This window comes from Dipodomys ordii, unplaced genomic scaffold (genome assembly GCF_000151885.1).
Source record: "Dipodomys ordii isolate 6190 unplaced genomic scaffold, Dord_2.0 Scaffold61, whole genome shotgun sequence".
Taxonomy (NCBI): domain Eukaryota; kingdom Metazoa; phylum Chordata; class Mammalia; order Rodentia; family Heteromyidae; genus Dipodomys; species Dipodomys ordii.
Window position 1 is genome coordinate 8591161 of NW_012267277.1, and position 13700 is coordinate 8604860.

The following is a 13700-nucleotide window of genomic DNA, read 5'->3' on the forward strand; positions in this document are numbered from 1 at the left end:
ACAGTCTGAAAATGGGGGAACCTTCCTCTATTTTTTTTTTGCCAGTTTCGGGTCTTAAGAATATCCAAGGAGGGGTACATAGGGTGTTTGTGGGGTTCTTTGCCAAGGTAGAAAAGAGTCAGAAGCAAATAGCTGGGTCACTCTGCCAGCATCCTCCCCCCCCTTTCCTATTGTACACCTGGGTCACTGACAATGGAAGCTTCCCCTCCCCCCCACGCCCGACTTTCGTCCCCCCTCCCCAATTTAAGCTCCATTTATTTGAAGTTTGCCGATCGCTGCGGCGGGCATTCAGAGGCGCGGGGCATCCAGGTGACGCCCCCTCCCCCCCGCGGAACTGCACCCTTTTCCGTGGAGGTGCCCAGGGGCTAACTTGCCAGGGCTAGCAGACCTTGGAAATTTGGGAGATATCACTCTCCCTTCTCTAAGCTCAAGTCCCCCGATCCTTTCCTATGGCTCCCCAAAGCACGCTAGGGGCCATTTTCGCGCGGCTCCACTTTGGGGTTTTCCAAAGTATTTAATGATCTAGTAAAGGAGCAACCGCGCACCTCGGCGCCGACTCCAGCCGCCCAGCTCAGCGTGGAGCCCGAGCCGGCGCACCGGGGAAGCTAAGCTGGGCGCGGAGAGGCCCGGGGCGGGGCGCAGGGCCCGAGTCTGGGGAGGGGTCCGGGTCGGAGTCGAGGGGGAGGGCAAGATAAGGGCTGGGCGGGCGCGAGCCGCAGGGGCGGCCAGGCGATAAGCGAGAGGGACCCGCAGGAGGGGAAGGGACGCTCCGCCTGGGGTCCGAGCCGCCTCCCACGGACGCAGCCGAAGCGCCCCGGCCCCAGCCGTGCGCGCCGCGGGAGCGCTGGCCAAGCCCCCTATTCTGGAGCCGGAGCCCTGAGGGCCCCCGCCCCATCCCAGAGCCGGGGCTCGCCCCCTGCAGCCGCGGCCAGCGCCGGAGCGGGCAGCGGCTGGCGGAGGCGGCGCAGCGGGACTGCCGCGGCTGCGCTGACAGGCGTCCCTCCCGGCCGCCGGGCCCGTCCCCGCGCGCCGATTGTCCTTGGCGGCCGTCCGTCGCGGGGCGTGGACGCCTGTCGCGCTCCTGCCGGGGCAGCCACGTTCTGTTGAGCTCCAAGTAGACCAGCGTCGGTTGCGGCGGCTGCTGCAGCTGTGCCGGAGGCGCAGAGGGCGGCGCAGGCGGAGCCGATCTTTTGGCGCGCGGGGAGCGAGCGAGCGAACGAGCGAGCGGCGGGCATCCGGGCGGGCGGCGGCGCAGCGCAGCCCGAGCCGCGCGGGAGGAGTTCCAGGGAGATGGGGCCGCGGCCGGGGCTGACGCTTTGACAGCTGGAAAGAGCGCGGAGCCAGCGCCGGGGAGGGAGGGAGCGCGGCGAGCCGAGCGCGAGCGAGCGGGCGAGCGCCGGGAGGGGGCCGGGAGCAGGGCTGCTCGGGAGACCGGACGGTAGCGGCGGCGGCGGCGGCGGCGGCGGGGTTCGACGCCCTCTTCTCTACAAACCATGTTTGCCAAAGGCAAAGGCTCGGCGGTGCCCTCGGACGGGCAGGCTCGGGAAAAGTAAGCCTCGCGGAGTGGCGGCCGCGCGCCCCGGGCTGCGGGCGGTGGGAGGCAGGTGGGCGGGCGAGGGGCCGGGGTCGCTCACCTCCGGCAGCCCCCGGGGCTCCGCGCGCCTGCCGGGCCCCTTCTCCGCGGCCGTGGCGGCGGCGTGGGGGAGCCCATTGTTGGGAGTCGGCGGAGGCTGGGGCACAACCGGGGAAAGGGACGACGGGGGGCAGCCAGCCTCCGGCGAGCGGCACTTGGTGGCTTCGGGGCGAGCCGGGAGCGGGGGGTTCCGTGGCGGCGCGAGGGGTGGGCGAGGTCCCGCCGCGAGCCGGTGCGCTCGCCCCGGCCCGGCCGCACTTTGCCCACCGGGCGCGGACAGGGGGCGCGTGGCTTCTGCAGCCCCGAAGGCTCCTTTTGTCCGCCCGCGGCGTGAGGAGTGCGTGCCGGGGGCTTTGTTCGGCCGGGAGCGCTCTCCCTTCTCTGTCCGCGGCCTCGCTGCCGGCTCCGCGCCCTCTGGGGCGCCCGACTGGGCAGGGAAGGCGGCGCCGGCTCGGCCCCACGCTTGGGGGGACAGTTGTTTGAGGGGAGGTGTGGAGGGCGGCGCTTTGCTGCCCTCTCCAGAGCGCGCCGGTCACCCAGACCCGGGCAGAATCTGTTTCGGACCCCCAAGCGGGATGAACGTGGCCAGGGAGAGTAGATCAGGAAAAGGAGGGTGGCTCTGGGCTCCGGTGGTGTGTGAGTTTGAGAGACCTAGGGTGGTGGGTTTGGCCCAAACGCTGCCTGGAAGTTCAAGTTTGGGGGTTCTCCCACTTTCCAGCCCCAGGGCAGTAGGTCCCTGGTACCCACCCCCTAACTGTTCACTCCAAGGCCATGCCTGGGGTGAGAGCCGCTCACCTCTGCCCACGGCTACAATGGGACTGTGAAGATGGGGCTCTGAGCCTGCTGGCAAGGGCCAGAGAGAGTCCCAGTGTGATCTGACCCTCTCTTCTCTCTCTCCCCTTCCCCTCCTCTCTCTCTCTCTCTCTCTCACCCACTTGCCAGGTTAGCTTTATACGTCTACGAATATTTACTGCACGTAGGAGCACAGAAATCTGCACAGACCTTCTTATCAGAGGTGAGTGGGCACCCCCAGCATCCAGTTTCTTGACACCCCTTCCTCCCCACTATTCTTAGAGCCTTTGTTTTCAGGAGCAGTCACTGTGGCCACCATTTTGAATTTTTATCACCTTTTGGCATTTATTGTTAGTTGGTCTTCACAGCCTTTTGGCTCCAGGAAGCCCCTGCCTGCCTGTCCCTCCTCTCTGTCCGTCTAAGCTAGCTCTGTGCTCCCTCTGTTCCAGATTCGATGGGAAAAAAACATCACGCTGGGAGAACCTCCTGGGTTTCTGCACTCGTGGTGGTGGTAAGTTGTGTGATAGTTTTGTGTGTGTGTTTTGTTCTGAGCCCTGGGTCCAAGTGAACAAAGACAGGAGACCTGGAGCAGCCCTTCACCCTTAGCTTCAGCTGTGCACCTATATCAGAACTGGCCAAGGAGGAAAAGGACCAAACACTGCTGCCTGAAGTTTTTCCTTGGTGTTTCTTCTTCTGTGGAAAAACCAAGGAAACCTTACAGGGCGAGGGTAGAAACTTGTTACTTTTCTGTTTCACTCTGGGGCACTAGGCAGGAGCTTGGAAAAAAAAAAACTAGAAGGGTTTTTGTCAATCCTGCATGCTGCTTTAATTAGAGAGAGTGGGGGCAGGGCAAAGTGAAGGGGACACCAGGTCTGTTCTGCTACTGGCCTGTCCCTTCCTCTTTCTTCTATAAGCTTCAGATCTTGAGAACATGTAGTAGTGGACCTGTTCCAGGGACCCACAGAAAAAGCAAGAAAGCGATGCATTTCCTGTAGAGATACTGATTCACACTGACTGGACTTTCCTTTCCCCTGTGCTCCCCAACCCCAGCATCCCTGAAACCACAAAGCTTAATATTACCTAGAACCTCAACTGGTTATAGTAGGCCTGGCAGGGTGCCTGCAGCTGTCCTCAGGGGCTCTCCCTGTCTCCCTCTCTCCTCTCTCCCCTCTCCCCTCTCCCCTCTCCCTCTTGTTATGTGTGACCCTCTCCAGGTTTAACCAGCAGGCAGGAGGGAGGCTCTCTCAGGGCCCAAGCAAGACAATGAGTTGTCATGAGGATATGATGTGGGTATTTTGTGGGACTGATAGGTGAAGTCTTTCACATCCTTTTGAAAGGGAGAACAAGACAGGGTAGCTTTTAATAATTTTGGAGGAGTGCAGGAGAATGGAGTGTCATGTGTTGGGATCTTGGGATCTTAGCACCTTAGCACATTTACCTGACCACTAGCTCAGGTTACTGTTTCAGGTCTCTTTGAACAATGGGAGGATGAAGTGTCTGTTCTAACTTGTGCAGAGAAAATGAGTTTTTAATTACTTCTGCCAACCTTCCAACTGCCTGGTTGGAGGCGTCTAGTGTGGCGCAAGGATTCCACCTGCGAGAGTGGGTGATAGGTTGGCTGTGGCTTTTTTTAGAGGCAAGTTGTGGATGAGGTTGGCAGGTCTGATTGCCCTGGATTGTGAAGAAACTTGGGTTCATTATGAGTGAAAGTTTCTTAGAAGGGACTGGAATTTCCTGTGTGGAGAGGTTGATCCAGTGTGTAGCTCTGAAGACAGGAGGAACATTCCTCAGGTCCCGGTTTGCAGTCAGGCAAGCTCCTGGGTTTTTTTTTTTTTTTTGCATCGAGTCCTCTGCAGCCTCTCCATCGTTGTACCTGGAGCGTGGGGTTGGTTGTACTGAGCTCAGGTTGTGGTGGATCTGAGTAGTTGAGGTCTGGTGTGTTAGAAGTTACTGAGTATGACTTGACACTGAACAAATGACTGAGGCTTTCTAAAGCTGGAGGAGACACTGGAGCCGATCTTATGCTGATGGGCAGGCTGCATTATTCACACACCTTGAGTGAGCTACTTGTGTGATGACTGGAGCTGGTATGGTTCAACCAGGAGAACTTCTCACATGTCAGACCACAGTTCCAGGTCCCATTGTGCCCTTCAAACTGGGTCTGTCTGGACCTTAATGTCTGGTTTGGGGTGTTCCTATGTTTGTATAATTCTTTTCTGGGTTGGTAAAGGACTTGTGTGTATAGTGTTACCAACAGTATTGGAATGACCACATGGACTCTCACAGTACAGAGGCTGGGGTGCCATTTCTGGGTCCCCTGTCACCTCACCACTCTTCACTGGATGAGTGCTTTCTAAAAAGATCCTTGTGCCTTGTTTAACAAGGAGGGACAAGAGGCTGTCCACAGCCTCTCCTGTGGCTAATTGCTTTGTGTTCTTTGGTGGGTGGGTGGGGGTGCAGGTTCTGGGATTAAGAACCTGTAAGATTTCCTTTATTGCCAGAGTGGCCCACATTGCTGTGCCTATGAATCATAGCTGTGTTTTATAACATGTAGCCATTTGGGTTTGGGGGTGGCATGAGATAGGTGTGGATTCTCCTCTGCATTAACACCTGTGATCCATGGGTGTGTGGTGTGAATCCTTACAAACCTCAGTGGCCTTGTATATGAAGCATGTAAATCAGGGAGAGGATCCTCTTACAATATTGACTGTGAGAAGTATCTAGCACAGAATAGGTGTTTGGTAGATACAAACTGTTGTTCTTATTACAAACACCTGGCTTGTCAGAAGAGGTTGGATTTGCTTTGTTTTTTAAACTGAGTTTGCCTAGTGAAAACCTTGGGAAACCTGGTGCTGTTAGCACCATGAATTGTGCACTTGCTGAATGTATACAAGTAATAATTAGTAACCTGATCTTATTTTATTTTCTGACTTACAGCGTATTTTGGGACCTTTACTGTGCAGCTCCTGAAAGGAGAGACACTTGTGAACATTCAAGTGAAGCAAAAGCCTTTCATGATTATGTGAGTAACAAATTTTTAATCCTGGCAATAATTACAGGGTTGGATAGCTCTACCTTCTTTAGTACCGAAAGCATCTACACAGCCAATTGGCAATGGTCTTTATTTTCTCCTTGCCTTTCTTTCTGTTCTCCTGCTCACCTACCTCCCTGTTACCCACCCCTCTGGACCCTCCTGATGAAGGATTTTTAACTTGAGGAATGGTATTTTACAATGCTACCATTATGCAAAAGAGTATAGATACATATCTGGAGAATTAAGTGGTGTTTGCAGAGCTTAGACTCATGTAAGGTTTGTATTCAGTGTTGACAGTTAGCCGGGAAGGAACTGAACCTGTTTGGTGTTGACTTAAGGGTAAAAAATGTGGATACAACCAAGAAGTAAAAAGCAAATGTGAAAACTGTTTTTTGGAATAGAAGGGATAATTGAGTGAGAAATTTGGTAGAATGAACTCTAGCTCTGTCTTCTAGAAAGTGGTCTTTCAAGTTATAGTATGGGGAGGGAAGCTGTTGTATTTAATAGGATGATAGGTATGCTGAGATACTGAGCTTATTGGTGATCCTCTGCCCCAAATATTCTAGTGAAAGTGTGTTAATTTCATCGGACTTTAGTGCTTTTTGCTCTTTCACTTTCTACCTGGATACATGTCTTAAGACTTATGAAATTATTCTCCAGACAAATAACGTATGAAACTATTTGTCTGCCATGTCTTCCATCTCCCACACCAATTTCCTGCGAAATAAAGGGGGAAGGCAGCTTTGAACCTGGGATGTGTGATCAGACTTTATGATCTATTGAAGCAGGTTGGGCTCTGTTGAAAGATGGGAAGAGAAGTGTCTGCAGGTCTTGTATGGCTCCTTTCAGTTCTTCTTGTTGGCCCTAGAGAGTTGAGTCTGTATTGAGTTTATATGTGTGTGTGTGTCACACATAATTGTGTGTGCACATAGTAGATGAGCCATTTGGTCTTGCTTTTCAGTAGCAGGTGGGTAGGAATGGTTCTCATGCTATGGTTATGGAAGTTGGTTCTTGGACATTGTCAAGTCCCACTTTCTTGGCCAGGCTATCCAAGTCCTCTGCATGCTGTTTGAAACTGGCTTGGGAGACCAGATCGCATCTGGGTGAATTTTATAAGTTGTCAGAATCAGTGTTTTGGATATAGTAAAAGTATATCCTGTGGTAGAAGTTAAGAGACTGAAAGGGAAGTTCACTGAGTTTGAGCCTGTTTGGTATGATGGACTTTTTTTTTTTTTTTTTGGCCAGTCCAGAGCTTGGAACTCAGGGCCTGGGTGCTTTCCTGGACCTCTTTGTGCTTAAGGATAGCACTCTACCACTCGGGCCACAGTGCTACTTCTGGCTTTTTTGAGTAGTTTATTAGAGATCGGAGTCTCGTGGACTTTCCTGCCTGGGATGGCTTTGAACTGCCATCGTCAGATCTCAGCCTCTGAGTAGCTTGGATTACAGGCATGAGCCACCAGCGCCCAACTTATGATGGACTTGTTATGACTAAAAAGTTAATATGTCCTTGGAGTGGAAATGGACCAGTTCTTGTATCCTCTCCAGGGTTTAGAAGGAAGAAGCTGGTAACTAGTACTTCTTGCCTGATGAACTTATAAGTAAAAGGGAGAGGTGATTGGTTCGCTGTTATTTGATTCTCCTGGGATCCCATAGTGATGATCATAGCGTTTTCTGAACTGGAACTTGGGGGAAGCTAAGAGATACAGCATCCATGTAAAAATACTCAGTGAATTTGACCTTCTACAAAAAATCTTGCTTGTTTGTTTGTTTTAAAGACCTATGAACAGTCAGTCCTATATTGCTCCTGTCTACTTGGCAAATGGTTTCATTTGGGTGGAGTTTCAATCCAGCCAGTCTCCCTGTATCACTCAGCCCCCAGCAGTACTAGAAATTAAACCCACGAGTGACAGGCAGACACTCTATCATGGAACTCCTCCTTCCAAACCCCTCAAGCCAATCTCTTGATGTCGGATCTGTGTAATCTTTTACCTTTCAGAGTTGTTACTGGTACCTTTGAACCAAGTTTGTTATTCTACAGTGATATGAGAGTTTCTGGGTAGTCTGTGGTTTGGTCTCCTGTCCTTGCACAGCATGGCAATATGCTGTTCTGAAGCTTACACATGTGTTGCTGCCAATGATGTGTTAAGGAATGGCAGTAGACTTGTGCAGATTGCTGAGGCTAGTGTGACGTTGAGAAGATGATGCTCAGAGATGAGGTCACATTGAGTGAGGCCTGTGACTCATAGATCTGAGGATCAAGCCCTCTTCTCCTAGATTTGGATCCATCTGGTGTCCTGCAGCCAGAGTCAAGTCACAGTGGGGAGAAATAGGGTGATTCATTTGGATTGGCAGAATTAAGAGGTGGCATTGTGTTACAGGGGTGGTAGCAGAGAAGCAACTGGAAAATAAATACATGTTGCTAGAATTATAACTTCTCACTAACCTCCCTTCCTCTACAGTACATCTCTCTCTGTCCACTCAAATCTTAATCTAATTTTTAAGTTCTCCCTGGAGGACTTCACTGTGTTGTTTCTCTAGGTCCTCCTACCTCAGTCTTTTGAGTAGATGGGATTATGTGACTCATAGTGCTGGCTTTAAGAGGACTTTTCTGGTGATTTTCTGCACATGGTAGTCACTCTATTTCATTGTCCATAAAAGCTCTTTCTACTATATCAACTTCCTGGGCTTTGTGCTAACTGCTATGGGTTCAGTCCCTCATTTCATTCTGCCAGTGACCCTGTAAGGAAGCACATTGCTGGCTCCATTTTGCAGATGGAGAAACTGAGGAAGAGAGAAATAACCATAGTGATAGAACAGGGTAGTCACAAGTCATGACTGACCCAAGTCTGTTTCTGATCTCTTTTGGTTGGGCTCCAGGGGTCCATGGTAGGCATTGCTTTTCTGTATTCTTCTGGCTAACTTCTTTCAGTTTGCCTTTCAGTTGCAGCTTATTAATTTTTTCCATGGCAGAGGCCATGTGCTATTTCTCTCACTAGCTCCTGTAGTTTCTTTTACATAGTAGGAAGACATGCTAATGGACTGAATGAGTTAAGGGTAAAGAGCACAGGTGATTTGGGCTTAGAGAATTACAAGGTATTTCTTCAGTGACTTGAATTGTGTGTGGTCTTTAATATGACAGCTTTAACATCAGTTAACTAGTTGTTTTAAGTCCTAAAATAAATCACATGGATTGTGAATATGAGTGTTGCCCCCCCCCCCCTTTTGGTAGGGGCCATAATGAGAATTGAACTCAGGGGGCATTGTACCTGCTGGCCCCGCATTTTACCACTTGAACCATGCCTTCTCGCCTCATAAGTAAGAGTGCTAAATGGCCTAGTATTTTCTGTCAGGGAAAATTGAAGATTCTCATTGGTGAGCTTGTGCAGCCTGATCTCAGACATAGTCTTTTGTGGGTAATGAATCCCTCGTTTAGAGAGGTGGAGGGAGGGCCTTAGTTCCTATGTGTTCAAAAGGATCTCAGATGGAAGGTCCCTGTCCTGACTTGTATAGGAATGATAATCACGATTTGGGAAAGTCCTCTCTTTTCCTGATGGTGGATTCAGAGGTCAGGTGATCTCACAGGTCCCTCCTAGGTCAAGGCTAAGACTGATGGGGCCAGGAGTGAACCAGGAGACTTAGCAGAGAGAGCATTTGAACTGTTCTTGACTTGGTGAGTTTTTATCTGAGTCAGTGTCTATTTTCCCCCATCACACCTGGCCACTGGGTTTTCTTGGCTCTCATTTTTCACCAGCCCTAGAGCCTTAGAATTAGCCAATGGTAACATGGTGCACTGAGGACTTAGTACTATGGTGGACTTTTCTGAGAAATGAGTTTGCCTTATATCAGAAGAGCACCTGAGACCGCAGAAGGACTGCCGGCTGTCTTGTGTGGTTTCCTTGCTGTTCCTCTCAGGCTGGGCATCCTTTTCAGTGTGGAGGAAAGCCCCACTGGGTCCCACTGGGGGTCCTTTTGGGTTCTCTGGCATGTTGGTCTGGTCTGTCCTTTGTTGAATAGGCACTCTCAGCACAAGAGTGTGTCATACTGTAGGCCTGGGCTGTCTGACTACTTTCTCCCCTTGGAGCTCCCCAGGGTGGAGCTTTGGGTGGGTGGAAGTGTCTTCTGGTATCTTTCTAGATACTGCCAATGCTTTCTACCTCTGGGAGCTGGTTGTGTGTTTTCCCTCTGGTGGCAGGAGATGCTTAGAGTGAGTGAGCCCTACAATGTGGCTTTTGAATCGAAGGTGCTGAAGATCACTGGCTTTCTGGAACACACTTAAATCATTGTTCTTGGGCCTCACCGCTGCCTGGCTTATAGATGAAGAAACTGAGGCTTGTCCAAGGACAAGGAGCTTAGGAGATGGCAGGCTAGGACTACAACCTTCTTCTTTCCATTTTACTACTCTGCTTTTGACAACCCTCATCTGGTAGCAGCTCCTTGCAAATAGAGGGAGCATGTTTGCTTAGACTCCGAGTAGGCCTGGTACCTGCTCAGTGCCACTTCTGTTCACAGAAGAAATGTCTGTAACAGAATGAAAGTGAAGCCCCTGGGAAGTGAGTTACCAAGTCACCGGCAGAGGTGAGACCTGACCCCTGGAAGGGGATCTGTTATGGTGCAGTGGTTCTTGGCTTTGGCAGGAGAAATGTGATAAAAGCTGTGGGCTTTCTTTCCAGAAAATGCATGTGTCCTCATGAAGGAGACTTTGTACGTGATTCTGGGAGGTTCCTGCACTGTTGCTCCTCAAACTCCATTTCCCCTGGGATTCCCAGTGAAGAACTTGGGGAGTATAATGGACAGGGAGGCCCGTGACCTCATCCAGTTTCCCCTGCTTGCCCTGGTTTGCTGCTCTGAAGCCCCCTTTATGCTGGGTTCACCTCTCCCTCCACCCCTGGCTGGGAGACTTCATCTCTGAGAAGATTAGTTAAGGAAGAAAGGACCCCAGAGTTGTGGGCGTGGGCAGGAGCTGAGGTATTTGTGGCTAGGTGGCAGGGGTCCAGCGTCCTTGGTGGGTTTGAAATAGCAGAGTGATATTTGAGAGGGGTTTTCGTGGATGTGCTGAGCTGAGGTTCCTGCCAGGCAGGGAGTGGCCACGCCTGCCAGACCCCACTGGAAATCTGGGTATGACTAGATGACAATGGGGGTAGGAAGAGGGGGAGGCCTGCAGCTGGGCTTCAAGGAGCTGGGGGATGCTATCCCACTACAAGCCAGTCTTGCTATCTGCCCTGAGGTCCTGGCAAGTTCATAGCTTGCCTTTGACTCTGACCCTTGGCACCTTTGTATGGCAGATTTTATAAAAGCATACAGTTTTGTTTTGTACCCCCTCCCCTTGGAGCTCAGACTTTGTATTGAGTCTCTTCTTTGGGCTCCCACCCTGTTTTCTACAATTCCTCTTGACCCCAGAGGCTGCCAGACTCCTCCATCGGTAGCTAATTAAACATTAAATGAAGGACTGGAATTGCATTTTGCCAGGACTCGGGCAATGTGGCCACCTTAATGGGTTTCAAGTGGCAGCAAGACCCCACATTGCAAACGCTTGCCCTTTATTTCAAGGCGGGAGGTGGGGCGGGGGGAGCAGTGGGGACCCAAACAAAGTTTTTGGCAGTGGTCACTTCATTTGAACTCCCAGACCAGCAGTGTGCACCAGCCTTGTGCATAATGCCATCTTTGTTAGCTAAGCATTTGCAAACTTGGACCGAGAGCGAGCTCTGTGCCAGCCAACACTTGGAGGGAGCCGGGAGACACCCAGCACTCCCTGCAGTGTCCCTTAGTTTGGCTCTGTTGTATAAGGGAGACTACTTCTCTAGTGAGGACCTCAGGCCCAGGATGCCTGGGCCACCTCTGCTTTGTGGGAGTGTGAGTATTTAAGTTGTAGGAAGGAGAAATGTGGGGGTTGTACTTGAGGCCTGCCAGCCACTGTCAGCCAAGATAACAGGAATGTTACACTGGCTGTAGCCTTTTATAATAGTGTCTGAGGCTTTAGAGTATTTAGAAAAATTAATCTTTTTTAGCTTGGTAATAATTCTGATCACGGCACAAGTACATTAAGCGATTCACACAAACATGTTGCTGGGAGCTGACAGCAAATAGACACACACAGCTTGTTTTTGATTCACCCGGGTAATGGGGTTCTCTGTGGCCTTGGAGAGAGGAGTTTTAGGAAACTGTACCTGCACTATGCCTTTTTTGACTTCTCTGGAGTTTGGAAAGTTTGGGTTTTAACTAGAGGCTTAGTATCAGCCCTGAGTTCATCCTCAAGTTTATCATTTTTCCAGGCAGGCAGATTTTGGGGTCCTCAGTTTCCCCATCTATACAATGGGGAATGAATAGCAGATCCTTGGCATGATGTGGAGAGGGCTGAGTAATAGTATCTGTGTATGATGGTTGTCTGTCTACCTGGCTTGTGCTTGTTCAGGTTGATTTCTCTTCACAGTCCCCCAAACCAGCGTATTTTTCAGAGAGAGCAAGTTGACCCTAGGGAAGGGACACTGGACCCTTGACTTTGCCATTGATGCACTCCTGGGGCCGGGGTTCCTCTGATGTGTCATGGGTACACTCCTTGTATCCTGGTATAGCAGTCTTGTTTTAGCCCTGCATCCTCACAAGGGGCAGAGCTGGTGGTCCTGCCACAGCTGGCACTGATAAACACTCCCTTGAGATGTCTTCAGCCCTTATCTGTATTGGACAGAGGGGTCCTGGGCCACGCCTGTGTGTGCTGCTGCAGAGCGAACGGTAAGGCTCAGAGGGCTGTCAGTGAAGCATTAGCAGGGATCTAGGTCTGAATTTCAGCTTCAAATTCCTGGTGAGCTGTGAGCCTTCACTCCTCAGTGTCACCCCTCCCTGTAAAATGGGCACAAGGCTGTCCTTGTGCTGCCCACTGCACAGGTGGCCAGAAGGAAGTCTGGGAAGACTGGGTGTGCCATGAAGGGTTGTCTGTGTTCAGTAATAAGCCAATTGAAAGCCCTGTGAGGGTCCTATGTCATCTCCAGTGTGCATCTTGCCCCTGCAGTTCAGGCCTCATCTTATTTTGTATGTGTGTCAGGATACACAGAAGAGAGCCCTAAGGAGAAGAGCTGGGGATGAGAGGCCCCTGGGAGGCTGAGACTCACATGTCAGCTTCTTTCTTTGGACTTCTTGGTCCCTGGATCTTAGGCAGGCAGCCCCAGACCAGGAGAACAGGACCGGCACTGTCCAGGTTACTTCCTAAGCACCTTCCTGGCTTTCTGGTAAAGAGCCTGATGTAGCCTTGAATGTGAAAACTGCTTGAAAAAGTTGTGTGGGATAATGCTCTGAGCTGGGGGAACAGCAAGCATGGAAATGGCAGGGTTGATCATGGTAGAACTGAGAATCACTTAGTCTTTTTTTGTGTGTGTGTGTGTGCTGATCCTAGTCCTGGGTTTTGAACTCAGGGCCTGAGCTTTGTCCCTGAGCTTCTTTTGCTCAAGGCTAGTGCTTTACCACTTGAGCCACAGTGCTACTTTCAGCTTTTTCTGAGTAGTTTATTGGAGATAAAGAATCTCATGGACTTTCTTGCTGGAGCTGACTTTGAACTGTGGTCCTCAGATCTCAGCCTCCTGAGTAGCTGGAATTATAGATGTGAGCCACTGGTGCCCAGCATAGTCATTTTATAAATTGGTAAACTGAGGCCCAGAGAACAAACATGCTCCACCATAAGTCATTACTAGAACTTGAACCTATAGATCCAGCCAGAGTCCAGGATAGTTTTCTTTGTACTGCCTGGCTGTGCTTTCTTGTTTGTAAACTCAAGCACTTTAATTAACTAGCATGCCTCAGTTTCCTTGGATGGAAAATTAGGTAACAGATTATGTACACATGGTTTTTAGGATTAGTGAGCTTATACACACATAGTTTATACACAATAGGTGCCTTTCTGTGCCTGGCCTATCATAGAGTTGTGAATAAACCTGGAGGTCAGTGAGCCATACTGTGCAATTTGATCTCTGCTCAGAGTAAGCACTGTATAATGTGTGCTTTCAGTTTTCTTTGTTGTTGTTGGTACTGGGGCTTGAACTCAGGGCATCTACCATTTAAGCCACACTCCAGATCATTTTACTTTAGTTATTTTTCAGGTAGAGTCTTACTGTTGCGTGGCTATAGACTGTACTTCTGTTACCTGTGCCTTCCTTGTAGTAGCTAGGATTATCTCACCCAGCTTGTTCATTGAGATGGAGTCTTCCTAATTTTTTTCCCCTAACTAGCTTTAAAACCATGCTCTCCCAATCTCCT

At 50.6% G+C, this 13700-nt stretch overlaps 1 protein-coding gene across 2 annotated transcripts in view; it reads left to right on the forward strand.

Annotated features, from left to right (window-relative positions):
- Positions 1-1091: 1091 nt before the first annotated feature.
- Ssbp3 (single stranded DNA binding protein 3) overlaps positions 1092-13700 on the forward strand; it is a 155868-nt gene continuing 143259 nt past the window's right edge. The window contains exons 1-4 of one of the 2 annotated variants that reach the window (XM_013022316.1): positions 1092-1549; positions 2576-2648; positions 2875-2936; positions 5363-5447. In XM_013022316.1, the coding sequence (XP_012877770.1) occupies positions 1494-1549; positions 2576-2648; positions 2875-2936; positions 5363-5447 (276 nt within the window). In that variant the 5' untranslated portion in view covers positions 1092-1493. The remainder of the gene's footprint in view (positions 1550-2575; positions 2649-2874; positions 2937-5362; positions 5448-13700) is intronic. The other variant, XM_013022317.1, reaches the window with a different exon arrangement.